The sequence below is a fragment of the Opisthocomus hoazin genome, chromosome 1, assembly GCF_030867145.1.
Source record: "Opisthocomus hoazin isolate bOpiHoa1 chromosome 1, bOpiHoa1.hap1, whole genome shotgun sequence".
Classification (NCBI taxonomy): domain Eukaryota; kingdom Metazoa; phylum Chordata; class Aves; order Opisthocomiformes; family Opisthocomidae; genus Opisthocomus; species Opisthocomus hoazin.
Genome location: NC_134414.1, coordinates 149,303,286 through 149,330,916, shown reverse-complemented (window position 1 = coordinate 149,330,916; position 27,631 = coordinate 149,303,286). Strand labels below are relative to the sequence as shown.

The 27,631-nt window shown below is 45.5% G+C and overlaps 1 protein-coding gene across 2 annotated transcripts; it reads left to right on the top strand.

Moving 5' to 3' along the window:
- FOXJ2 (forkhead box J2) lies at positions 1 to 27,631 on the top strand. 2 transcript variants are annotated; one of them, XM_075441202.1, is made up of 11 exons: positions 1 to 1,343; positions 16,188 to 16,540; positions 17,055 to 17,129; positions 19,114 to 19,182; positions 19,535 to 19,675; positions 20,118 to 20,313; positions 22,209 to 22,535; positions 22,935 to 23,036; positions 23,506 to 23,706; positions 24,480 to 24,578; positions 25,185 to 27,631. In XM_075441202.1, the coding sequence occupies exons 2-11, from the start codon at positions 16,208 to 16,210 to the stop codon at positions 25,271 to 25,273; spliced, it is 1,632 nt and encodes a 543-aa protein (XP_075297317.1). In that variant the 5' UTR covers positions 1 to 1,343; positions 16,188 to 16,207; the 3' UTR covers positions 25,274 to 27,631. The 2 variants fall into 2 exon arrangements, with proteins under 2 accessions (XP_075297317.1, XP_075297309.1); XM_075441194.1 differs by having other exon boundaries at positions 2 to 1,343; positions 20,115 to 20,313.

The following is a 27,631-nucleotide window of genomic DNA, read 5'->3' as shown; positions in this document are numbered from 1 at the left end:
AGCGGCGGGGCCTGGAGAGACTCAGCGCCGCCCGGCCGGGCCTCCCCGCGCCGGAGCCCGGGGAGCCCCCCGGGGACGAAGCCGAGCCCCGGCGGAAGGCGGCGGAGGCGGCTGCTCGGCCCCGTCGGCCGCCGCGGCCTCCCGTGGTAGCCGGGCCCGAGCGAGAGGAGCTGGGGCCTGGGGGGGGGAAGCCAGGGACAGGCTCCGGGCGGCCGGGGTGGGGGGAGAGCCCCCGCCCGCAGCCGTCAGGGACGCCCCGTTAGGCAGCCCCGCTGCGCTGCCCGGCCCCTTCCCCGCTCACCGGCCCCAGGCCCCGGCGGCTCCCTGGAAGTGGGGCTGCGCTTCCCCGCCGTGGAATAGAGCCTGCCGGAGCTTCCCGCGGTGCCGGGTAGGGGAGAGGCACACCCGGATCCCGCTTTCTGAGGGCTGCGAGAATAGCCCTTGCCCCCTACTCCCCCCCCCTGCTGCTGAGGAAATTCCTCCCCCGGGCAGGGGAGACCGCCCTTCCCCGGCTCTTCCCCAGGCCGGGTAGCAGCAGGAGCCTCCGTAGAAGAAACCCAGCATGCCCAGGAGAGGCAATCCCGGAGACAGAAAGAAGCAGGGGCTCCAGATACTCACCTAGTAATTTTAATAATTTACGTCTGCTCGGCAGGCAGCAGAGAAGGCAAAGCAAGGGAGGGAAAGCAGTAGCAGATTTAGATATTATTCTTCCCTTTTCCAGTTGCTGTTAACCACTGGAGGTAAAGGTAATTTCCAGTACTGACCTCGTCCTCCTTCATCCCAAGGAAGATCCCACATCCCCTGATCCCGAGAGGGTTTTCTTCCCATATCCTGGGCAAGGAGAGAAGACACGCCTCCTAGTTCGGGGAAAGGAAAAGGAAGATTTTGCTGATAATATCAACAGAGACAGCAAGAATTTTTTTTCAGAGGAAGAGATTTGCCCACCCTTTAAGGACAAGGTGCACTTAGAGGAAAGAGAAGAGAGATTTGCAGGTAGGGAGATTGGGGAAATTGATCTCAATTAATCTGACAATCAGTGAAAAGGCTGTCTCCCAGAGGAACACCTCTTTAGTAGTTAGCTGCGAAAAGGGAGAGAGGATCTCCATCCTGGGATAAAGCCAGCAGTTTTAGGGGACAGACAATCCCGAGCAGATTGTTTTAATACTCAAGATCCCAGTTTCATCCGCAATCCCTTCGCCTTCAAAATACTTCTTGAAGAAGCTCCTGGAATAGCCAACAGCAACACTCTGAGGATGGGTCTCAGAGAAAGAGTGTGAAGGGCAGCACCCCAGAAACCGGCACTGAAGATAATCCACCTCCCTCCAGAAGATCTTCCAGACAGAGTGAGTGACCACATTATATCACCTCTCTATTCCTAGCCGTCCTTCTCTTTCGCCTGCTGTCCTTGTTCTCAATGTCTCTTCTCTCACTGTATCTGCTTTCCTTTAAATCTTTTCTCTCTCCTTCTGTTTCTGAACCTCTCCCCAGCCTTCTTTTTCTGTGTGTCTTTCTCCATCTCTCTCATTTAGCTCCCTTACATCCTATATGGAATTGACGTGATTCTTTCTCTCACTGTTTAGCTTATGGGAGACCTTAGCCCTAATTAATTGGAAGAAACCTCTCCGCCCTTTCCCTTCTACTTTCTTTCACTGTTATATTTGTCCTAGGCCTTTATCGTCACCAGTGTGAAATTAATTTCTGTCGTTCAGGGGTCATTGAGAAGGATAATACTGGCCAAAAAGCGCTGGGGAGACAGGAGCAGTGATTTGTAGCGCCAGTGCCCAAGGATGTACCCGTGGGGTTGGAGTGTCAGTTGTTCTCCGTGTGGATCTTACTATGCTCGTAACTGTGGGAATAAAATCATTGTGCGATGCGTATCTCGCTGTGCTTGGGAGCTGAACATACAGATCCCAGTGCTAGTACTCTGAGACGTGTGTCCTAATGTACGTGGGGGCGGTGGGCTGAATTCTGGAAAGAGTGCCCTTGAGGGTGGCTTCTGTGGTGCTCAGGGGCCCGGGCACGAAAATCGTGGCAGTGCTGGTGGAACCTGCTCTGAAAGCCGAAAGAAGCCATTCTGTTGCCACCAGTCTTCATTTGTGTTTTGTGCTGTGTTCAGGGGCTAGGAATGCGAATCCTAATGCTGGTGCCGTGGTGAGCCAAGCTGGCTGCTTTCTGTAAATGAGGTAGTTAATTTCCAGTCGTAAATGAGTATTCTGACACTTAACGTAGTGATTTCCTGAGAAATCAAGTCCGGGAGAGACTTCATCTCAAATGAAGCCAAAGCAGATTCCTACAGCAGAAGAATCATGCCTAAGGATACCTCGCCTGAGATACTGCTGTTTCTGTTCTCCAACGAGATAGCAGTGAGGAAATCCAAGATCAAAGGGTCCTCGGCCAGGAAGGGAACCCTTCTGGAATCCACTTGGGAGCACGATGGTTAACAGGGCGTCCCTGAAGAAGGAACTCCTTGGTGTAATTTGCTAGCAAGATCAGAGGACAGATGCCAGGTCCCTTCCAAAGTGATTGCCCGTTTTGGCAGAGAATTTTGACAGTTACCCGTAGCTTCAGAAGGTGCCTCTTTCTAGGGGAAGGCTGAACCGTGCTGCGTGCATATGTTCTGGGGGTACTGTACTGTCAGATGCCCTCCTACCTGTTGCCCTGTAGTTATGCAATCAGCCTGTTTTGAGTACAGCTGTGTTATCTAGTACAAGGGAAGAGATAACTGAGGCATTCTGGCCTTTGTACATTCAAGGGGGTAACTGACTTTTCATGCTCTTGACGTTAATTTACCTTGCGCTGCCCCCTTCCTCGCAGTAATGACTTGACATTTTTCAAGTGCTTTTGGCTCTGATGGATGCCAGGGCACTTTACAGAATATTTATGCCAGCCGTATGAAATTCTGCTCTCCCACAACAATGGTCTTTCAGTATATGAAACGGTTTTTTCTTCATTATTAATGATAATGATGAAGATTTTGTATTTGCTGCCTGAGCTTTAAATATTCATGACAGACATACAAGGCTGTAAGTCGCATGCTGTAGAGTATCTGTCAGTTGCTGACAGGGCATTCAGAGCTGACTTGGACACCCAAAATTAAGACAATCTCTGCCCTGAAGATCTCATAGTCTAAAACACAGCTATACAAAAGCTAGGACGTGCTGATAAATACAAGGAGGGGAATGATTTTTAGAGAGCATAGCTTTTCAATGTGATCATGGTATTTACATCAAATGTTTATCACAGGCTAAAATGCAGCTTCCTCTGAGGTGGAATACTGCAGCTGTTCTGCACCATTTGTTTTGTACAAAAGTATCCATGAAGGAAAAAGGGAGAGTATTATTTATCTTCATAGAAGTGCAAGGTGCTCTATAGACACATTTAAATGAAAGTGCTATGTCTTTAAGAGTTTGCCTTAAGAATGTTAAACCTGAACACCTAAAATTAGACCTTTAAAACCACATTTAGGTACCTAAGTAAATAGTCTAATTTTTCTGAGTGCCCAGGAACGTAGAGTTGACTTCAACAGAAGCAATGAAGTCTTCAACATTTGAGTAAAGAAACAGTTATGCGTGCATGGGTTTGTAAATTTAAATTTGGACATTCAGTCTTCCAAAAGTTGACTTTTAAAATGGAATCAGTCTGATCCTGTCCTGTGTGCACTCCACTCCCGTCTGAGAACTGTGTGTGGCATTTCTCACGTCAAGCCCTGAAGTAAAATGAAATGAGAAGGTCTAGAGAGTTATGAGAAAAGGATTACATTACTGAAAGATCATGAGGTTATATTAATGATTAAGTATGTGTTCTGTAAGTTCTTGGGTTTTATCTTGAAATCTGGTTCTGTGGGCAGGTTTCTAGGGTAGAATAAGGAGTCAGAAAAGTTGGAATGAAATACAGTCAACAGCTTGAGGAGTTTGGATATCACTTCCCAGTCCGAGAGAGGGTTGTGACTACTGTAGTACTTTCACCCCCCCATAAAAGTACAGCTGAACGCTGATGTCTCTGGAGCGGCTTTTTCTTACCCCAGAGGTGCAGGTCTCTTTGCTCACTTCCTCCTTCCCTAAACTTCGGCTGACCTGCACGTCGTGGGAGATTCAGTCTGCATTGCAGTTTGGATCTTCGGCCCTTCAAGCGTCAGAAAGGAGGTATGGTTAATGGCAACTGTGACGTGGACAGCTGTCCCTCAAGAGCAGGACTGAGCTGATTATCTCATTTTACACAGCTGTCAGATAGGAATCACATCTCAGTCATTAGCAACCAAAAGATGAAATGTTTTTGGACTCATTTTTCCATTTGTTTCTCCCAACCTGGAGTAGCATTGTAACCGGCGACTTTCACACAGAACCCTCTGTGGTGTTTAGTACTCCATTTGCAGAATCTATTGCTGAGTAATGCTTCAGAATTGAAACTTCAAAAAATATTGCTTGTAGCATTTTTGGTCTGGAAGACAGCTTTGAAAAGATGAAAATTAGTGTTTTAATTAAAATTAAAAAATTAGCGTCCAGACTAATGGGCAGCTTAAAATGGTATCTCCAAAATGTTTGAATTCTCCAGTTGTGTGAACTTTGAAGCCTAAAGAAATGCATTTAAATGTCTCTAATGCTGGCTGTTGCACATGGTGTTATTTTAGCAAGAATATCCAGCTGATGTGTTCAACCTCCAAACGCTTATGATCTTGGTAGGAGTCAGTATTGCTACTTGCTGTTTATTCTGCTGTTGTTGTTGTTTCTTTCTTCCTTCCAAGGGATGTATGATGAACTTGAAAATCTATAACATATTTCTGCCTTGTACTCGTGTTTTCACTTTTAAAGGCAGTCTGCCTATGTGCGTTACTGAGAAAGAGCAAGCGTGCTGCAGTATGTTTCCACCATTAATTAACTGCAAATTTTCATTTTAAGTTTGAAATGAAAATGCAAAATGTTGGGAATGTTTCAAAATTTGGAGCCTTCGCAGCAGAGTTTGGGGCCGATTTGGTGTTGTGTCATGTGGTGCTCTGCCAAGATTTGGACTAGACTGTTGTTGTCTCTCTGTCTTTGACTTGCCCCATTCTCTACCTCATCTTATTATGAACCTTGGAGTTTGTGTCTTAGAAATAGACAACGCACAGATTTTAGTAGTTCCTGACGTCGTGAACCCTTTCCTGAATCCCATCACGGGCTTCCTAGCATCGTCTCACAGTCAGGTTCCTCTCCTGCACCTTTAAGGCCCAGCGTGTTTCCACCCCGCCTACTTCTTTACTCTCGTTTCCTCCTACACCCCACTCCTCCTCCCTATTCTCTCTGTACTGCTCTTTGCATCTCATTTTCCGTGCTGTCCCTTTGGCATTCTGTCCTGTGGTTCTGTAAACCTAAAATGCTGCTTCTATCTTCATCATGCAAGCACCCCTCATTTCCTCTCTAGCAGGAATCCCTTCTTACTACGACTCACAGGCCCTGCTCTTACTTCCACACCTGCCTTTTGACCCGTTCTTGGTTTGGCTCTCATTAGATTATGTGCTTGTGGATGCATGATGTCTTTTGTCTGAGGTTATGTCAAGAAACCTGTTCTTTTTTGCCACTATGTAATAAACAGAATTTTGTTCCTCTGAAAATACCCACTGCTGCTAGGCTGGGGAATGGCACTTTGTCTCCGTGATCCATCTGACTCATTCATTCTCCCACCCTCCCTTCTCCCCTGCCCCCTTCCCTTGCTCAGGAATGGCTGGCTTTTAGTCGGTGAGAATGAAAAGCCCTGGCGTCATGTTCTCTGGTCCCTTCACATGCTTCAGGATCTTGGTTTTGAGAACTGGGGTGGACAGTTTGTGCAAGGCCCAGTACCTCCTTCCTCATCTTTCTGAACCGGTCACTTTACTTGATGTGAAGTAAAGAAGTAAGCGAATGTGCGTTCTTTTTTGGCCCTGTTTTATGTAGAAGAGAGACTGAGTAATGAGGGAGAGGGGGAGATGACGAGTGAGAGCTTTTATACCTTGAGGAAAAAAACATTTGGGTTTTTTTTTTTTTACAATTAGCAATTCAAATTTTGTTTATACTCTCTGCTGTATGAAGACTGTGGCTGATTATAGCAGAAATATGCAATTACTGTTAAAAGTTCAAATCGGAATAATTGGGAAGGAATCTGAACTTTTTGTGGTCACAAATTAAAGGAGCGAAGTTTCTGAATTCTCAGTTTCTCCCAAAAAACTATTGTTAAGAAAACGCAAAACAATTCTCCCTCCACGTCAGGAACTTGCAGAGAAAAATAAACAAGCTGCTAAAATAATTACCTCTGAAATTCCCTTTATCTCTACCTGAACAAGGCAGACAAGCTCTGAATGTGGAGAGCTGGTCTGGGGTGTGGGAGGCCTGTGTTCTCTGCATGGTCCTGCTGCTCCTGTGCTGGCTGACCTTGGGCTGCGTGCTTCTCCGTGCGTGGCTTCCCATTCGTCCTGGAACAGGTTATTGATCTTTTAGAAGGGTTCCAAAGTAGAAGGATGAAAAACACTTTATAAAGCCTGGCTGTTCTTGCTGTTGATTACCTTAATTACAATGTGATACTGAACTCAAAACCTCTGTATGCTGCTTTTTGTGGCTTGAAGAAACAGTGAAAGCGTGATGCCCCAATTAATTCTTGTTTCATGGAGAGACCTGTGACTCCAAAACTGAAAGATCCTGTACCATGTCTGCAGCCTAGAACTGTTTTATAAGTTGACTGAAGCACAGATATTCTGACTCCCTTGAAGCTTCTCCTAAGATCTGTAATGACCTTTTCTTGGCCAGGTCTCACGGTCTCTGTTCCATCTTCATCCTTCTTGGCTTCCCTGCTGTTTTTGACACTTGATCATGCCCAGTCTTGAAATCTTGTCCTCCCTTGACTTTTGTGTCAGTATTTTCCTAGTTTCCCTCCTACTGTTCTAGTCATTCATTCAGTAGCTTCTGCACTAAGCTATTTACCTTCCTGCATTTATTTTTTTTCATGAGTTAGACACAAAGACCCACCTCTGGTATCCTCTCTTTGCTTTTCTTTACCTCCTCAATGCCAGGGATACTAAATGATGCAACTTGGCGTACTACCTTAACATCTTTTTTGAATGGTTTGCTGCAAGTTTAGGACTGCTGAGGCCACAGTGGAACTCTAGAAAGCTCCTGTGAGAATTCCCTTTGTTTCCTGCTTTCCCCTGTTGTGAGCCTCCACAGTTTGGCCTATGACATGGGTTTTCTCGCCCTCTCCATGCTCTGCACGTACAGGATAGGGGCTCATCTTCCAGTTTCATGGCCTGAATCTCCCACTTCTTTGTTAGTCTGTTTGGGTAACCTTTATGCTTTCTACTTCAGTTACCATCTTGATTACTGCTAGCTCTTCTTGCTGGCCTCTGACAACTGCATTACCTTCTTGTCTTGTTAAAAACACAGTGACTGAAGCTATCCTCCTGGGGTGTTTTCTCAACAGGTTGCCGTCTCCTCCTTGACAAGCCTGTTCATTGACTGTCGTCCAGCACAGAAGGTTTCATCTTCTTGTGCTCGCTCGTAGGCGCCTTCACATTTATGTTTCTCCCCTTTCTCTGATCCACGGGGGTCCCTTCCAACCCCTACCATTCTGTGATTCTGTCTGTCGCTGTCTCACATTGTCCTTTGCTCTGCCGGCAACACAAGCATGACGTTGTGCTTTTTCCTTTTCTGCATGAGCATCTCTTCACATTCTTCCTCAGCTGACTCATACCTTGATACATACAGGAAAATTGCCAGCCAGTGGAGGGCAGGCATACTGGAAACTACTTATTTGCACATTTGAAAATTATTCAAAAGGTCTAGCTGGTACTCAGAGGTAGTTGTCTTGTTACATGTACTCTCCTCTCCCTAGCTTCTTTTGTAAAGAAGGATGATTACAAAAGTAAATAAAGATCATGGTAAGCAAAGAAACAATATATCAAAGACTAGGAAGGTTGGGGTTGGAGCGGAGTAGTATTTACTCGCAGTTGCAAGATGGCAACTGTGGCAAGTATGTGTGTGAAAGAAACTGGCTTCTTTCAGTATCTGTAAGGAAATGAACAGGAGATTTAGTTTGAGGGTGATACACAAAATGGAGCATTTTATGAGTCGGATGCAGAAAGCCAAGTAGCGATACTAGTGTTTTAAGCCAGAATAAGTTGCTAATGGGTGTGTGTTCCTTGCTAATGCAGTTCTGAGTCCTCTTGACCTTCCAGCTTGGTACAAATCTTGACAAGTTGTGAGCCTGGCTAGGGATTGTCACATGTTTTGTCTCCTGGAAGACAGGTCAGTCAGTTTAGTTCAGAATAACAGCTAACAAAATAGTGAAAAGGAATTACATGAAAACAGTGGTTGAGACCTAATTTATGAGCTTCACACAGTATTACTGGATTCTTCTGATCATTCCTCAACTTAAGCTGCACTTTCCTTCTCAACTCCTCTTTAACAGGCTTTTCTGCAGTGCTTTGGTAATCTTAACTTTAGGAGCATCTGCTGTATGTACATTTTGTCCATGTGGTATACGACTAATCTGCACTTAATACCAATTTCCTTATTTTCTATGAAATCTGTACATAGTTCTTCCTGGTGCTGGATAGGCCTTGCCACAAGTGGGATGGAATGGGTTGTGGCTTGTTTCAGCAGCTATTGCAGAGTTCATATTGACTAATCTGTTTTCAGTGGTTCAGCCTTTGGTGAACAGGTTCTGACCACTTGCAGTCAGATTTTCATTTTCACTGTGCCTGGCTGGCGTTCATTTAGCCCTGGGAGCTCGCTTGCATAGAAGCTTTATAGTATTACTATATTAAACTGCAAGGTTAACAGTAATTTTTCACTGATAGACCCATTTTTTAATGGGAATAAGAATACAGTTTTCATTTGTAAGTGCATGTTGCTTTCTTTTAGCTTGGGTTTCTGTACCTGTCTGTGCAACGATGTGAAGATATTCTGAGCAAGATACTCTGCATGCTGATCTACTTCTGATGTTTCTAATTTCAGGGACAATCTGGGTGTCGTATCAGAGTTTGCATATCCTGTACTGAAGGTTTACTACTAAATGTGATTCTGATAGGCAGTTAAAATCTAAATCCTTCTTTTCAACCTGGGTGCTCCCACATGGCTGTGGGAAATACCTTCTCTTAGATACAGTTTCTCTACCACAGAGTTCTTGGTTTCCAAGGGAAAATTTCATTCCAGATATGTGCTCATAAATTTGAATTATTCTAAAAACAATACCCAACACCTTTCTCAGCGTAAGAGTAATTGTTCTGTTAATATTGTTAAAGCAAATGCCAAAGATTTCTCTTGCCTGCCTTGGCATGTGTTTAGAGTTACAGCTCCTACTTGCAATGGCAAAATACTGTATAGTGGAGGGATGCTGTAGAGACATTTCTGCTGCGGTGATGTATTTTCATTGTGCTGCTTCAAAGTGCTTGGTTTACTTTTTACTTCAAATCTGTTTCTGGGAGGAATGTCATGGGACATTTGGCTTATTATTACAATAAATCTTTTATAGTAGTCTTACTACAAAGAAAGTAATTTTCGCCTCAAAAGTGTTTTAGGCATACCAGTATGCTCAATATCATTTACTCTGTCTTTTGACAGGTGTTACATATTCCCCACTTTCACTTACGCAGCACCATAAATAAGCAAACTAATCTTAACTTTGAACACGTATTTTCAGACTGTCTGAGGGGGTCTCTGCAATGCCTGTGTAGTATTTCTCTCTGCATTTTTGCCGCATGTTTATATAGCAGACAACAAAAATATTTGATTAGTTGGTCTTATTAAAATCTGGCAAGGCACTAGCTATGCTTGATCCTAGCCTTTTATGCCTGGAAAGATGCAGGTGTGTCTGTAAAGATACAGACATCTCCTGTCCCTTGACATGAGAATGTTTTAGACTTTGGCTGTAATGCCCTCTGTTGATACGTTTAAATAAGCAGGTCAGGTTTGTAAACTATACCTTTTGCAGTCTTGTACAAAACTAGTACATAATTACTTTGGGAATTGGATCCTGGTGCACTTCCAACTTGGGGAATTTGGTGACTTTATAGTCCCCACAAGACTTCATGCTTCGTTAGTACCAAGAATGCATATACAGTCCGTGCCATTCATTCACAAAATTCAAAATACAACATTATACCCTGCTCGTGCGCTTTTCACAAAATGGAGTCAAAAGGTCCTGTGTTAAAATGTGCCATTATGATATTCCCATAATTAGTAACTGTTATGAAAACAATTTTGTTTTCTTTTTATTTTTCTTCGAGACTCAATATGAACCTTAGGTTGTTGAGACTTCTGTTTGTGAAGAGAAAACCATATCTGTATAACAATGTAATTGGAACAAAACAATTAGTTCAAAGATTTATGTTAAGCTGTACATGGTCTGAAAGTTTCATCTTCCTCCAACTCTGATTTTTCAGTACCACCTTAGTGTGCTGTGTCGTAACTTTTAGCAAATTTCCAGTTCGGGATGCCACAGTTACTGTACCACCAGTGTCCTTCCACACAAAGTAGTGTCAAACACTCAAAGCCATCCCATCTTGCGCACAAAGTAGTTCTGAGCAGGGGCAGCGAGCCAGAGCACTGTGACACGGCCGGGCGCAGACTGACTGTTCGTATTCATGTGGGTGACAGCACGCGGTGCGCTCTTAGGTGGCAGGAACTTCCTTTGGTTGAGTTCTTCTTACCTCTGTGGTTCATGACTAGCGAGAACTGCGTGCCCCCTATTACCGCATCTGCAAGTCTGTAGTTCATTGGGAAAATGTTTTTCGGCTTGTTCTGCCCGTCCCAAAGATAGGAAACATGGTTCCAGGGTATGGCGATTTTTCTTACCTCTTCGCCCCAGGGACTGGTTTTCCTCCTTTCACAGCGCACAGCAGACAGAAGTCTACTTTCAAATTGCAGTGCTTCGCTTTTGGTTTGCTGATGTACTAACATGACACCTACCCCTCCTTCCAGGTTAATTTTCATTTTATGAACAATGCCCAGCAGCCTCTCTCTTCCTTTTGGATTTGATTCCAGAAACAAAAACATTTTCTGAAGGCTTCTCACAAGTAGTTGCCAAAATGCTGGATTACAGTTTCAGACTGTGCAAGTAATCAGTATCCTTTCTTCTAATTTATTACATTAAATGACTATCTCTCAGTGAGGATGTTTTCTTAGAGAAGATAAAATTTTGAAGTGTTTTGTTCCTGCCCTCTTAATTCACACCTTCTGGTTTTTGAGGGAAAGCACACATCTTAAAATGGCAAATTTATCTCCCTGCCAGAGTTAGCAAAATTGATTCTTTTGCCCTTTCTGGATTGGCATAAGAATACAGGTTTCTTGCATGTGTAATTTACACAAGTACATAAAAATTGCCTTTTTCCATCAGCATAGAAGCTGTCTGGTGCTCCATGCATGTGGTATTCCTGCGTGTTACCTTTCTTCCGTACTTTTGGAGGCAATTCCCTCTGACTGACATCCCACTCACCTTTGTTTCAGAAAGGTTGTGGTCAAATGTTTCTTTTTTGCCAGTTTGTTGGGTTTGAGTTTTTTTATTTGTTAAATACCTTAGAACCTACGTGTATCTCTGAGTAGATTAGATGTATATTGTTAGTTAGATCACTCAATCTGTGTTTTGGGCACCTAAATAGAAGTGGCCTTATTTTTAGAGGTGTTCTACAGCAGTGTCTCTCACTGGTAGCCTGCTGTGCATTTCTTTCTTCTCAAAGTCTGTGGTGAGATACTGAAGTTGAGTCTCCTGTTGAATGTTTTGCCCGTAGTGTTTCATTGGATTGGAACAGCAGCAACTAAAGCAGCAGTGACAGTAAATATAGAAAAGTAAATGTAGAGATTTATTCTAGAATGTGCCTCTTCTGGAGGCTGTGCGCAGCATGGTTTCATTCATTGCATGACTCCCTGCTTCAGTTGTAACTGATTCTGACTGGCCAGCCTTTGAATCCAGCCTTAGAGAATATTTCAGGCTATAAATGTTTATTAACTGCATTCAGTATGACCCTTAGAGTGCTGTTCCCCACATTTCGTACATTTTTCAGTCCTGATATATAAGTAGCAGTGATCTTGGATAAGATCTGACTGGCTGAGAGCAAGCAGTTGAAAAATAGCAGGGCAGGCAAAGTACAGATTTCTTCAGTCTGGCGGCAGGGATTACAGTCTGATAGACAGAAGGCTGCCTTGCGTTTTCAGCCTAAGGTTCGATTTTCTAGTTACAAATATTCAAAGTAAGGCAGTAGCTTTCCTGGAAAGCTGTAGGGAAGTATTACTAGTCCCAAGTGAATTAGTGGTTATTAAAAGGTATTCAGTGCTAGGGTTTTCTTTAATGATTAATACATTTTTCTTATGAATGAGACAGATTCTCTTCTGTTTAATTGTAGTTTTGGATCAGTGCTTGGCTGTCATTTTTGCACCTCTCTGACCTTCTTGACTTGGGGTTGTGCTGGAACTAGTCAGTGCTTGAGAAATGAAGACTCTGCAGTCAATTTCCAGCTGTTGATGGTGGTTATGACTTGGCTACCTTACCCTTGGTTTTTAAAGTCAGCCAAATAAATAAACAGATACCCTTTACCAAGTAAAGTGGGAGATGATGAATTCTGGTCTTCAACTTTCTTTTTACTTCTTTGAAGTTAATTCTAGCTTGCGAATGTGGTAGCTTTTTTTTTTTTAAACACCCTTGATTTCAGTTCAGTGTGTTTGTTAGTCATTAGGGGTTTTTTTTTCCTTTGTTTGAGTGGGTCGTAAGGGAAGAGTTTGAAAGAAGATTTGCCAGGCAATAAACTGGGAAGGGAAAGTTGGAAGAATCATCGGCTGCTCTGGTTTGGCTGCAGTCTTGTTTTATCATGCCATTAAGTAGTGTCAAGCTGGTGTACTGCTTGGATCAGGTGAATCAGATATGCAGCACAAATTATAGCAAGTATTACTCTTACAGTAAGTATTCTTTCAAATAATTTAGTAGCCAATTACAACAAATTATTTTTGTACTGACAGTGTTCTGGAATTGCCACCTTACCTAAGGTTTCACTATGTCTGATAATTACAGATCCCATATTGCCAGGATACAGACTTATAAATCCAGTAACTTGATGAAATTTAAACTCAGAAAAAAAAAAATCTTATTCCACTGCTTTGAAATTTCCCGTGCAATTGTTACTGGGTCTGAGTCTTCACTTTCTGTCCTGAATTACTGTCTAGCGTATCTCTTTTTAAAGACCTGCTGCATTTTACTGAAAAGTGTACTGAATGATTAGTGCATATGTATACACAGAATTTTTTTAGTTTAAGATTTTATCTAAGATTTCGGGATTTTGTTTACTTGTCAAAGATTTACATAAAGCAGGGAGTGAAAATATTCAAATTCTTAGTGGGGATGTAATATGACCCAGTTCTAACCTTGCTTGTCTCCCTGACAGGTGTATTTGAAACAGATACACAAAAGCTTGTGTCTTTGATGGTTGGCATATTGCCGATCAACCTTACACTTTACTGCATAGCCAATCATCCCAAATGCTCTACTGACATAACCTGGGCAAATCTGAAGCTCTGTGAAAACTGCAGTGTTTTCTTCTGCTGCTTGAATTTCTGGTGTTTCAGCTTGATATCTTAATCTGCTTTCGTAACCTAATTTTCTTGATTTCTGTATTTGTCCCGAAAAACAAAAAAAGGGGGGGGCAGAAGGGGGTAGCTGGGAAATTCATATTTATTTTCGTTTGGATTTGTATTGTTAGCACAACTGTTGTTTCATAAGAGTTTAACATGCAGGTGATAAGCAGCAGTAATTTGTTCTCTGATTGCACTGTGGAAATTAAATTTACATGAGACACACTGACAAAATTAAGCATTCACTGATTCTTAGTTGGTGTTTGTTTTGTCCCAAGTTGAATGCTACTTTTAGTGAGGGCTGTACCTGTAAAGTTACCATGTGAATGTAGCCGTGTTTCAGTTACACGGATCCTCAGAGGTCTGTCCATCCCTACTGGATAAAAATACATTGTTGCTTTATCATCATATAATTCAGGGAGGAATAGTGCTGGGATTTTGTGCCTTTTTTTTTTTTAATCTAAAATGTTTGTGATTGGATCAATTCAGCCATCAAGAGCTGTATTCAGTAAACTACAGCTTGAGGAAGGTGGATATGGAAAGCCTTTTGCCACTCTTATCGTCTAGTTAGCTGTGTAGCAAGTAGTCATCTCGGTCATATGTGACAGCGTGGCAGATGAGCAGATAGATAAGTCAGTAGCAGTTGGGCTTTTGCTTTCCTCCACAGACAGAAAAATGTTTCCACTCACTACAGATAACTGTAGCGCTGCAATTTTACTTTTCAGTGTGTGCGTGCATAGGAGTGTGAGTGATAATGTTAGCTGGGCAATTAGGGGGTGTTTTCTGCGCTCGAGGCTTTGGAGCCACCGCTTGTGGTGGTTGAGGGATGGATTTTGTTGGGGTGTTGTGTAGGTGTTTGAGCCCCAAGAGGTGTGACGCATGAAAACGAAAGGTTTAGTGCATGCAGACGGGATGGAGTGTAGACTCTCAAGTGCTTTTTGGCCGTGAGAGCACTTCAGTGCAGCAGTGCAAGGTATGATGCATATGGTTGTGGGGAAAGAACAGGGAGCTTCTGTGTCAAAATGCTGGGTGCTTCTGGCTCTGGATCTGTGCATCCGCACTGTTATTGTCAAATTCCTATTTTTAGAATGAGTATCTAATTGGTATTCATGCAGATGGGTGTCTCCCTGTCTCATCTGATCCACTCATCTGGGTGATGCACTTGGTGGGAGGTGTCTGCGGATGAATCTTTCCTAAGCAGCGTGCATGTTTGTGTCGGCCTGTTCTCTCTTACATGTATGCTTGTGTTTAATTTGTTACATGAGTGGGGACAGAAGGATGTGCATGTGTGTTTGTGTGTTTACCTTTCGTATGCACTGGCATGCTCAGAGATAGTATCGTCTAATCCTCTAAAAAGACTGATTTCAAAAGTGAAAGATGCAGGACTTGCAGCCCTTCAAGGCATGATTCTTCTCTTTTTGCAAAGAATAAATGCAGAGCCGTGCAGGTTGTGGCCATGGAAACTTAGCTACCTCAGTCCAGACTTCAGGGGATTGCTCCTAGTATAGTGATGCAGCCAGTGATGAGTAAGAATGATGAATTTTCTGCTGCTGCTACAAAAGACAGCATACAAGTTTGTGTGCTAGGTGTACAAGTTCGTACAAGTTCATGCTGCTAAATATTTTCTTCATATAAAGTAATTGTTAAGTAGAAAACCCTGGGTACAAGTGCTAGCCGTGTTGGACAGGTGTGTTTTATTTTTGTGAGGGGAAATATATATAATATTTATGAGAGGAAAGATCCTAAGTTTGTTTCTACCCTGTGGCAAACTTGTCGTGTGACTTTGGACAAGTAAGTTTTTCCCGTGTCTCAGATTTGGGGAGAATACTTGCCTGTTATATTGTGAATTAAGCAAGATTTAGTTCAATAAAGTGGTATGTATGTTTAGAAAAAATGGTTATGGTAGGCAAAGCTTTAACTATTACGAGCTTAATATAGTCTGTTCCACCTTGACATGGCAGATGTAATTATCTATATATAGTATTATGCGTGAGCTTGGTGTTTTGAAATGAGATGTAATCCTAGCTCAAAGGAATAGGATTCATTATAATGTCACCTGATACAAAAAGAGAGGCTAGGCCTTAGAGAGAAATGAATTTACCCTCAAATTAAGATAGTCACAGTCCTGACTTCTCCAGATGATCTAATTAAATTGTGATTTGTATATGGCATGAAGCAGTATTCCCTTTTAGCTATGATTTTCCTCTTACCTGGCACAGTAAACCTGCTGGATTACAGGTGAGCTTGCTGAAGGGTCCCAAGGTTATATTGCTCACGTAGCAAAGGAGTGAATATTATACAGCTGCTGAAGAGGCTCCTCTTCCTTTGAATGGTTCTTAGGTCTTTACCTGGTAACAGCTGGGGTGCTCTGGGTAAGACTTGTCCTAGCAGTGTGCCGTCAGCACTGTCCCAGCCCTCTCAGCAAGGGTGGTCCTCCTAGAGACATGGTCATAGGCCATTTTGGATGATTCTGTCTAGCTGTGAATAAGGTATATGAAGTAGGATGATCTTCACACAGGTATTTGTGATAGGAGGAGAGGCAGAGGAGGAATGCAAATGGAAGTTTCTGTTCTTGCGGTTCACCTTGTTTGTATCTCGGGTTCCATTTCTGCTCTTTTCTCCTCACAGATACTCCTGCTTCCAGCAGCATGGCTTCTGACCTGGAAAGCAGCCTGACTTCCATAGACTGGCTCCCACAGCTTACTTTAAGGGCTACTATTGAAAAATTAGGGGGTTCCTCGCAAGCAGGACCTCCAGGGTCTGCCCGAAAGTGTCCCCCAGGCTCACCGACAGATCCCAATGCCACACTAAGTAAGGATGAGGCTGCAGTGCACCAAGATGGGAAGCCACGTTACAGCTATGCCACTTTGATCACATATGCCATCAACTCATCACCTGCCAAGAAGATGACGCTTAGTGAGATCTACCGTTGGATCTGTGACAACTTTCCCTACTACAAAAATGCTGGTATTGGTTGGAAGGTGAGGAATTGCTTTGCTAAAGTACCCTTTTTGTCGAATTACAAGACTTATTTTCTGAATTCTGTGCAAAATATCCTCACTGAGCGAAATAAAAAGACAGATGTGAAACTAAGCTGACCAACTGGAGAAAATGCAGAGCCATTTTCTCTGAGAATTTTGTTGTACGTGTGTGGTGGGCCCCTTAAGGAGGAGTGCGGAAAAAACCCACCGCCAGCAACCAAGAAAAACAAAAAACCCCCACAGAACCCACATTGCTACCAACCTCTGCATCACGCTGATGCTATTTTCATTGCACCTTCTGTAGATGTATAGGTGGTTCAGCCACGTATTATTCATCCTAATCCATCCCTCTGCGTTCCACAGCATCTGTTCTGCTCCGTTCTGGGTATATGTAGTGAGCTTTGGCTTTTGAGTACGCACCATCCGTCTGTTTTCTCTGCCTGCTGCCGGGCATACTCGGAAGGCTGTATGTTTTTGCTGTAGCACTTACCCGTATCTCTTACTCTTTCATCAGAACTCTATTCGTCATAACCTCTCTCTGAATAAATGTTTTCGGAAGGTGCCTCGGCCGAGAGATGATCCCGGGAAGGTAAGAAATCTGCATGCTCCTGGGCAAGCAATTTAAAACTGCAGGGAATAAGCTGGGGTTGCCCTTTCTAACTCATGGTTGGAATTTGAAACCTAAAGTGTAGGCAAAAATGGAAGCAGTAGTAAGATTTACTGCAGTGCTTTGGCTACAGAAGCATTCACTTAAAGGGAACTTGTAAAGGGGCCTTAATGGTTTTAGCAATTATTTTTCTTATCTGTGCTCTTCGGTTGACTTTAAAGGTACTGGAAGAAGGCAAAAATGGGGTTGAATGTACTTTATTAGTTTTGTTTCTTTTTCTTTATGTGTAAAACACGGGTCTACTCCAGCCTGTTCTATTATGAAAGACCATAGTGGCTGCTGCGAAACAGCAGGACTATGATGTAGCATCATGGGCTTCACAGAGGCAAGGTCCATGGAAGTGAGAGCAGAACTACTACCTGTTTAGACTGCAAAACATTTGATGTTGGAGAAAGAAATGTCACCATCAGATAGTTCAAATCTGTAGAAATCACTGACAAATAAAACTCAGAAATTTAGGAATTTGTTGGCTAAGTAAGGGCTAACAAAGTCCTGTTAGTATATATAGATTGTAAAGGGGAATTGCTAGCAAAACCAAGATTTGGCACCTTGGCATGTAGATACTATTACTGTTAAAAAAAATAAAACCAAACAAACAAGCAGAAGGAGATGGTGGGAACAAGAAGCCATGTATTTAGACAGAAAGATTATCTCTTCCCCCCATCCTAAAGTTACCAGAAAGGGCCACTTGCGCAGGCCTTTTATTTCAGGTTATATTTAAAGGACTAAGTGGTGCCCAGTTGGCGTCTATAAATGGAAGTAGTTTATCTTTGAAGATCACTGCTCAAAAATACCATTGATTATATGGCTTATTCCGGGAAATCTTGAATGACTTCAGTGTATATGTTTGCAGGTGTTCATTGGCATGTTGGGCTGCATTTGCAATGAAAACCTGTCCTGTGCTTGTCACTGATTATTCGGATTTCAACTGGAGGTTAAAATGAGCTAAATCATCACACTCCAGAGTTCTCTTTATACTTCTTCAGAAAACAGTAGATGTAATTATAGACTATTGTACCTTGAAAGGGACCTCTGAAGGTCAACATGCACCCTCACCCACCTCCCAGACAGGGACAATTAGATTGGGTTGTTGAGGTCTTCGTTGAGTTTTGAATCATCTCCAAGGATGGAGATACCACAACTGGACCCTTGTTCTAGTGCTGCACCACCATCATTGTGAAGAATTTTTTTTTTTATATCTGATTGTAGTTTCCTTTGCTGTAACTTGTGTTTGTTGCCTCTTATTCTTGTGCTGCACGTTTCTGAGAAGAGTTTGATTCTGTCTTCTTTATAATCTCCTTACACAGTTGAAGACAGTAGTTGGGTCCCTTTGGCCTTCTCTTCTCCAGGCTAAACAGATGTCTCTGTGTGACCTGCTTGTACATCAGGTGTTTTAGTTCTTAACTACTATGGCTGCCCCTTTTTGGATGCATTCTGGCACATCAATGTCTGTCTTGCAGTGGGAACCCCCCAAACGGGCACAGTAGTCACAAACATGGAGGACCAGTCCTTCTAGCTGTCTGCCAGTCTGAACACTGAGTTGGTTCTCATCGGTCAATAACAAATTCATGTTGTGAGGAAGGTACTGACGGGGGTGTGCAGGCCTAAAAGAGTTGGCCTAGCTTGGATCAAAGCATCCTTCGCTCCTCTTGGTGTCCTGTCTCGGAGTGCTGGAGATGTAGAGCATTCTGCCTTCCACCAGTAACGTCACACCTCATTGTTCAGCGCAGCCCAGTGCAAGAGAGGAGTCTCTTTCCAACACCCAGATCTCAGCTGTGTCATGTTCTGGAGGGTGATCCTTGTGGTCCTAACGTTTAGTTGGTGCTACGTTCTTTGAGTCAGTAACCCCCTGCTTCAGGAAGCTCTCCGATTGAATCGTGTGCTCACCAATGGCTCTTCTTTCCAGGGCTCTTACTGGACAATAGATACGTGTCCAGATATATCTCGCAAGAGGCGGCATCCTCCAGACGATGACGTGAGTGTTGTTCTCCCCAGGCGGTGTGGAGCAGGAGGGGGAATTCCCTCCGTGTTCTGAGGAGTCCTTACAGCACCAGACGATGGTGTCGTTTTGGGGGCAGGGTATGCGGGTGGGGAGGCACAGGCTGGGACTGCATGAACCAGCATGTGTGTCCTGCTGACTGGCTGTTGTTGCATTAATCTTGTTCAAAGTCCTTCATCCTGACTCTTTAGTGACTAAGGCCCAGTCCTCCTATTTTCTAAGCCATGAACTTCTGCAGCGGGGGAGCTGGCTTCCCATCTGCAGTTTCACTTCTCCATCTGTTCTTGATTTCTGCTCCTTTCCTTTTCTCTTTCTTCCCCATCCACAGATACCACAAGACTCCCCAGAGCAAGAGGCAAGTAAAAGCCCCCGAGGGGCCGTTCCAGTCAGCACAGAAGCCTCTTTGCCACCTGAGGCCACCCCTCAGCTGTCACTCCAGAGCACCACCCCCATTGCCAACTACAGCCAGGTGAGCAGCAGGGACAAGGATAGAAGCCTTACGGCGGCGGAAAAGGGGAAAAGGAGAAGGGGAGGAATGTGTGAATGGAAAAGCAAAGTGGTGAGAAGAGAGAGAATCGTGAAAATGGTGATACAGAAGCAAAAATAAAGGAAGAAGCTGAAATTGCACAGACAGAAAATAAGGAGGGAAATGAATTTTAACAAAATGTGGATCAGGATAAGAATAAAGATAAAGGCATAATGACATTAGACAGCTGAAGAAAAGGCTGGAGCCAGTGTGCTGCAGAGGCAGGGCGGTGGTTGATTTTCCCTAAGGAAAATGGCATCTGGGAGATGAGCCAAGTGATACGGGATATCGGTGGATGTTCTACCTGTAGCTGGCCTCTGGGTCCCTGTCCCAAGTTACAAAACCTCATACAAACTGAAGGCCTTACTTCTACCTTCCTTAGCAGGGCGCAGGGCCTGTGGATGTTGCCTCTACTGTCGCAGGGGGGCAGGGCCGCGAAGGGGCCGATGTGCCACCCCCGCTCTACAGTGCCAACCATGACTTCAAGTTCTCCTACTCTGAGATCAACTTCCAGGATCTTAGCTGGTCCTTCCGAAATCTCTACAAATCCATGCTGGAGAAATCATCTTCTTCTCAGCACGGTGAGTAACCATGTGCGTCATGTGGGGTGGGCAGGTATCTGCCCACACAGTCTTGTCCACTGATCTATCCTTGGTATCTCTCGGATCTCTCCTCGTTTAGGAGTCTGTGCAAACAGACTTTCCGTCTTTGGCATGCTGTAATTAGTTCTGCCAGGAGCAGATAAGAAATCTGCATGTCTTTTATCTATTGCTCCCCCCAGTTCTCTCGGAATAAAGAGGATAATGATTTAAAAATACTTCATGTTGATACAGAAGCAAATACTAAAATGGCAGAAGCTTAGAGAAATGAAGTCCTGAAGAAAAGCTTGTCGGAGAAGTATTCACAATCTGTCAGGCTAGAAAGCATGGGAGGGAGGGGATTGTTGCATGTAGGCGGTGGAGTTTCTCTGAAAGGAGAGTAGAAACTCGTCATTGCTCAGATCTGTTAAAACAAGGATTGTACAAGGCCTTGGAGAATTGAGCTTTGTGGATGGAGGGTGCGAAAGAGAACCTACAGCTCCATTCATAGCTTGCATTTCTGGGCTGAGGAGGCAGCCACCAGAGGGCAGAACCACTGCAGGGATGAGATGTCCACGGAAAACACTGTGCAAAAATCTCCAGTAGTTGTTTCCGCCTATAAACACTCCTCTAAATATTAGTCTGGTGTAAAAAGGAATTTATTGTTAGATGAGCCTATTGCCTGTGCTGTCAGCCATCATACGGTGCAGGCAAAGTTTGCTGCTGTAGGAGAAGCCTCCTGAACTTGTAGCTTCAGTGAAACAAAATTATTACTTTCCCTGCTTTTATCGTGCTGGCACTTGAGATTCCTAGTAGGAGCCTGTTGTGTGAGGTGGTGTAGAATGAGCAAGCTCCAAAAATGTAGAGAAGAGCCTTGACTCAGTGTGTGCCTCTGTAAAGGCTTAGCAATAGTCTGTTGTTTTCCACCCCCCCCCCCCCACGTCTTCAGCTGTAAAGCAGTCTAGGAAAACTAACAATTTTTGACAAAATTTTGTGGGGACCTTTTGAGTCAGGATGGCAGTATTCATCCTTTTGCCCCATTGCAGTAGTAGGATGGTCTAAGGGTTGATTGATCTAGTGAAAAACTGAGGCTTGCGTGCGGGTGGTCTGGTAAGGGCGCTCGAAGTAAGAAATGGGTAGCTCAGGTTAGTGGCGTGTAATGCCCTTCACTGTGATTTTTCCCAGAGATTCCACAACATAAGAGCAGAATGAACCAGGGAAGCAGACCCAAGAGATGTGCTGAGCTCCTGATGTGGGGAGGAATGGAGAACACGTGCTGCTCTTGCGTGTAGGGGATGCCTGAAATACAGGAGGATAGAAATGACACTCCCAATGAGTCAGGAGGAATGAAAGTAATAAAGCAGCCCTGATGCGTGCAGCGTGCTCTGTGTACAAAAGCAGCAGAATGTGACCTCTGGTGATCTGTGTGAGAAAAATTGTGGAGGTTCCTGACCAAGCTGCTTGTAAGATGGGAACCGAAGGGAGCTTTTGGAAACAGCAAGTCAGATTTATCAAGTTGCCTGTTTGCTAAATGTTTTGTTGTTTAAGTTTGCTTAAAGGTCATTTCTAGGAGAACGACAAGTGCATGAAATTTCATGTGAGCATGGGTTACACAGGTAAATACAGGAGAAATCCAACGAGGAATTTTAAGTGCCCAGTTCTGCACTAGAAGTTTAAATCCTGCTGGGGCTTTGTTGTTGAGCCTTTCGTTTTGACCAGAACCTGGAGCAGGGTGAGGGCGTTACTGTGCAGGTGACAGTTGCTGGCAGCCTGTAGAGGGCACTCCAGAAGCTTCATAAATAGCAGGATGAGCAGTGTGAAATTAGAGATGGATGATTTAAGCAGGGGTCTGATCCAGGCAGCTCTTAAAGCTCCCTCCGCTTTCTTGTACTCGGCAGGTTTCTCTTCTCTCCTTGGTGACATGCAGCCCTCCAACCACAACTACTACATGTACCAGCAGCAGCAGCAGCAAGGCCCGTCATCAGTGGGTGCTGCTCCCCCTCTCCACACTCCAACCCCAGAGGGTTGCCCATCCCAAGGGGGAAAGCAGCAGGGTGGTGAAGGTTACGGCCCTCCACCAGTGATGTCCATGCACCCGCCCCCAATGCAGCATGGAGGCTACCACCAGCATCAACAGCATCACCCGCACTCCCACCCACAGCAGCAGCCACACCAGCACCAGCAGCAGCAGCAGTCACAGGCTTCAATCAACAATGCTGGCTTTGGTGAGTCGGGGGCAATGGAAGGGACAGCTGGGGAAAAGGGGGCTGTGAGGAGTCCCCGTACAGAAATTCCACAGGCGAGCTTTCCCGAAGTAGTGCCTACATCGTGTGTGGAAAAAGGGCGAAAGCCAGTCATGGTTGAAACCTGAGATGGAAATTCCTTCCTTACTGAAGGAAAGGAGGATACGTCCACACTGGTTTTGGGATTCTGTTTAGGGATGCAGGGTAAAGTCAGGGGCTAAATGAAAAAGGAGGCACCATCCCCGGTCTTCCAAGGGGGAAGGGATTTCTAGCTCCTATAGCATCAGGCTGTTTGGTGAAGAGGGGCAAATCATTTTACATGAAGGGCTGGAGGGAAAGGGCGGTCTGTAACGGAGTAATCTTGTCCCTGTTTCTTTCCAGCATTTCCCCCTGATTGGTGCTCCAACATTGATTCCCTGAAGGAAAGCTTCAAGATGGTAAACCGGCTGAACTGGTCTAGCATTGAGCACTCCCAGTTCTCAGGTCAGTGGTGGCCTAGTGACTAGGTCTAGTGACTCCGTGACCAGGGCCGTAGTCTAGAATATGTGAGTGCTGTGCCCAGATCTTTTTATTCAGTGTAACAATGTCAAGTCCATGGGTTTCCCAGTGACTCGACTTTTCTATCTGTGAAATGAGGCATCCTGCTTCATGGGTTCTGTTAGAGACCCTGAAGCGCTTGAACACTGCAGGGATTTGGGGCAGGGGGAATTAATTCATAAAAGTATGTCAGAAAGCTAACTGAGATTTTTCCCTCCTACCCTTCCCTCCCCTACCCGAGTCAGTGAGACAGTATCCTAGATATGGAGCTCTCCAGGAGTTTGGTGACAGATTCGAAGCGATGAAGTTGGGTTTGTGGGGTGAAGGTAGGACTTAGGGGTAGAAAACAGAAGGTCTTTGCAGGGAAGACCACAGTGTGAGGGCTGTCTGTGACGTTGTCCTTTGTGCCCTGCAGAGCTGATGGAGAGTCTGCGCCAGGCTGAGCGGAAGAACTGGACGCTGGATCAACACCATATTGCCAACCTCTGCGACTCCCTTAATCACTTCCTTACCCAGACTGGTCAGCTCCCTCACCTGGTTGGCCCACAGCAGCCCCCCCGAATCTCTGATTCTTGTGCCCTGAACAGTGGCAAACAGGAGCAATCCATGAACCAAGGTAATTAGGAGGGAAACTAAAATGACATGTAAATGAAGGCCCAGTTCTGTGAATATCGCAGACTGCTTGCTGCCTTGCCAGGCAATGGAGCACCGAGCAACTCAGGGCTAGGCTGTCAGAGCTGTTCGTGGCAACTGGGCTTTCTCTGGCTTTAAAGAATGAGGATGTCCCATGTCTGTGGCCTAGACAGACGGTTGTTGTGCGATGCATACTGTTGACAGGCAGCCTCTCCAGGCAGAAATACATTTAAAAGGTAGAGCTGTAGAAGGAGAAGGGGGTGGCGGTTTTTGTAGGTGACCAACAGAAAGGAATGGCGAGGTAGAAAGATTGCTATTCCAGATGGCAGGAGCTGTAGGAGCTGTAAAGAAGAAAGCTCTTGCACCCATGTTGGAGAAATACTGACTGGACGAGGAGTAGGAGGATGCTTTCTGAGGCGAGCACTGAGGATATCGGGGTCTTTACAGAACTGTGATGGTGTGTGTCATCTAGTACTGAACTACATGGATGATATTGAGCCAGCTTGTGGCGTTTCTGGATGAAAATTTTCTTCTTTTACAATAATAGAGAAACTCCTGCTGGTTCCAAGAACAAGATCCCTGACCAAGCTATAGCTTGCAGTTAGGACCCAACAGCTGAACATCTCCTCAGTATCCCATGGGTCTGAGTGAGTTGCTCTGTGGCTGAGCTGCCACCTAGTCAAGGCCGAGACAGCTGGCCAGAACTTTAACAGTTTGGGTTTTGTTTTTGTTTTTTTCATTGCTTTCCTTTCACAGTGAACTCCTATGGTCAGCCCCAGCCTCCCCATCTCTTCTCCGGGCCATCTCCGATGTATCAGATTTCCACCCAGGACTCTCCAGGATATAACCGCCCAGGTAAGGGGTGGCATTAAGGCCTGTTACACCAAGGAACGTTGAAGAATTGGTGCCCAAGCCCTTTGTGCCTTTCTCCCAAAGCACTTGCTAATCGGATGGAGCGCTGAGGGCAGAGAGGGAGCCTGGAGTGCAGGGGACCCTCCGTGTAGGGCTCTGCCATAGCGCTGGCAAGACTTAGGATTTCAGTGGCCTGGTGCCTTTCATGTCACACAGACACTCCCCATTCGCAGACAGCTGAGTCTTCTAGCTCAGACCGACCCTCGGATGGTTGCTTGAAGGCAACTTTACATGAGAAGCTTGTGTTGATGAAGTCCTTTGTGTTCTCTCAGCAGTCAGCTGCAGGGAAAGCTGAGGAAGCTGAAACTTAACCTCTGTAGAAGCTGCTGTGGAGAATTTCACAGCAGACCACCTACAGACTTTGTCAGGTGCTGTCTGACAGGGAGAAGTTCATGGCTGTGGTGTTCTTGCTTGTTAGACTGTTGGAAGGGAGAAGGCCCGAATCCCTTAGGCGTTCTTTTGCCTGAGGGCCCACTGCGAAAAAGCGTGACAGTTTTTATTCTAACTGTTCTCTTTCCTTTCTCTTCTTTTTTCTTGTTTTCGGGTCAGCTCACCATCTGGTCCCTCGGCCTCCAGGGCCTCCTCCAGGCGCCAACGAGGAAATCCCCGATGATTTCGACTGGGACTTGATCACCTAGCGAGTTACAGACTCGATAGCCCGTCCTTTGTGAAGGACGCGGGAGGGAAGGGGGACGTGGGGTGAATGGTGCCAGCACCACCCTCCCCAGCCTCCCTGCCTTGCCTGTATATAGATATATATTCTCTATCTCTGCCAGAGAAGCCACCGCAAGATGCTGCCGAAGATAATCCTTCCTTGCGTCCTGTTTTATCTTCTTTTTCTTCTTTTGTTTATTATTATTATTGTTATTATTATTACCGATAATTGAGCACAGCCCTCTCCCTCCTCTGGTGGCCTCGGACGCATCAGATCAGCTCTTTCGTGTTGCGTGGTGCCCTGTGGAGGGTGGAGAGATGGGTCCGTGGTGCCATGAAAAGACCTCGGAAGGCTGAATCCTCGAGTGCATCTTTCTCTGCCTCCGTCATTTTGCGTTTAACAATCCCTCTTTCCCTTCAAGGTGGCCGGTGAATCTGTTGTATTGGCTACTGGAGTGAGAGAGCCTAGTGGACCCTGGGAGCCTGTAGTTATGTTGTTTCGTAAATGTTGTGAAGGTCAGGGGGCTAAAGGGACACTGGAGGGGTGATCTTAGCTCTGTGAACTTTCTCGCACCCGCAGGAAAAGCAAGAAGAGAAGTAGAGTTCCCAAGTACAAAGAGAGGGTTATCCCTGGGGTAGGGAGAGCCGAGCTGAGCTGGGAGGGTAGACCTGAGGTTGGAGAAAGGAGAACGTAGCAGAGAAGTTGGGTTGCGGAATGCGGTGCCATCGGTGAGGACTGAGAGGGGTTCTGAGGGAATCCCGACCCGTTTCAGAACGCTGCCTTTTGCAGTCTCCAGGTGAAGCCCACGTACCCGCCAGGTGAAAGGAGCAGTCAGGGGTGTCACATGCGATTCAGCAAGTCCTGTCCCCCAGAGCTTTTAATTTCACCCCCCGCCCCTTTAAGCCCTTCTTCAAAATATGTAGTGAGGCTCTTACTTGCATATGCAAATTTGGAAGTTTTCTCCCGTGAGCGTTTGGTCGGTTGTTGCCCGGCCCCCTGCCCCTCGTGTTTCTCTGGAGACTGTCCTTGCCCGTGGTCGGAGAGTGCCAGCCACAGGAGGTGTGAATTCTCGGTCACTGGTTTCCGCGTTGCGATGGGCTGCTGGTGGGAAGAGGAAGCCGCTGCTCAGGGTGGAGGCGCGTTAGGGGACTTCTGGTCAAGGGGCTGGACCCTCTGGTCAAGTAACAGTGGGAGGCCCTCACAAGTGGTTTTTGCAAGAGGTGCACGAGAAGAGAGAGGACGAAGAGGGGGCAGATAACAGCCAAAGAGTGCAGTGTAGAAGAGAGGAGGGTGGGTCAGACCCCTCACAGTTCAGCTGGGGAGATGATGGAATCTCGCGCAAATCCCAAAGGATGAGTTTTGCTAGCACTTGCGAATCGGGAAGGTGGAAAAGGTGCAGGAGCAGGAGTGAGTGTTGAGATGCCTCCTCCCCAAAGCTGTGTCCTGTGTTCCCCTTTTTTTCTGGTATGGCTCTGTTCTGTCAGACCTCTTGTTTCCTCTTCATATTTTGTAAAGCCTCCCCCTAGCCCTTACTCCCTGTTTACCAGTGAAGGGAACAGAGATGGAAATGTCATGGCTGCTTGACAGGCCTGGGGCAGGGGAGTGATAACCTCTGCTCTGACTGCAGGAAGGTGGGGAACTAGCATTGCTTTTTAAATTTGCTGTAGGGATAAACCAACTGGATCTTTGTCAGGGAAGTGGACGGAGTCTCATTGTATGGGGGGGGGAAACACTTTTTTCTTTTTTTTCCTTTTTAAGTGTGTGTGTTTGGGGGGGGGAGTTCGTCATTGAGCGTTGCCGAGAGAAATGAGGAATCCCAGACAACTTCAGCATGGAGTCAGCTGTTATCTCTGCTGCCTCGGGACGGGAAGGACACGGCTTGGAAGCGTGCGTGGTGGGTGTCCGCGGCAAGGGGCCCCAGGGACAGCCATGAGGGATGGCCGCCGGTAGGTGCCAGGTCGTGCTTTGCAGAGGACACTACTGAGCCGGCCCCGCGGAAGCCTGCAAACCCCACCGCAAGGAAGGCAAACCAGGATGGCTCCTTCTGCGTATCCAAGTGCTCCTCATTTGCATATTTGCCTCATTTGCATATTAAGTTGCGCCTCATTTGCATATGTAAATACATGCCGGTCAGTGTGCAAATCAGCCTCGTTCCTCTGCCCCTGAAGTCCGTGTGCGTGGTTGGTGCGTGGGCAGGCGTCGGGCGGGCGCGCGGGGCTCTGCGTGCGTGTGGCCCCCGGAGCTTCGTGGCGGGCATCAGGGGGAGAGGGGCGCGGTCTCACGAGTTTATTTTTGTGCATGCTTTCTTAATAAAAAGAAAAAGTGAATGTTTATGGTTTAA

Excerpts from the sequence above, each read along its gene's own strand:
- FOXJ2 (XM_075441194.1), top strand. The coding sequence starts at position 16,208 with ATGGCTTCTGACCTGGAAAGCAGCCTGACTTCCATAGACTGGCTCCCA. Across the intron at positions 19,676-20,114 it reads CCATTGCCAACTACAGCCAG|CAGGGCGCAGGGCCTGTGGA; the intron begins GTGAGCAGCAGG and ends TACCTTCCTTAG. Across the intron at positions 20,314-22,208 it reads ATCATCTTCTTCTCAGCACG|GTTTCTCTTCTCTCCTTGGT; the intron begins GTGAGTAACCAT and ends TGTACTCGGCAG.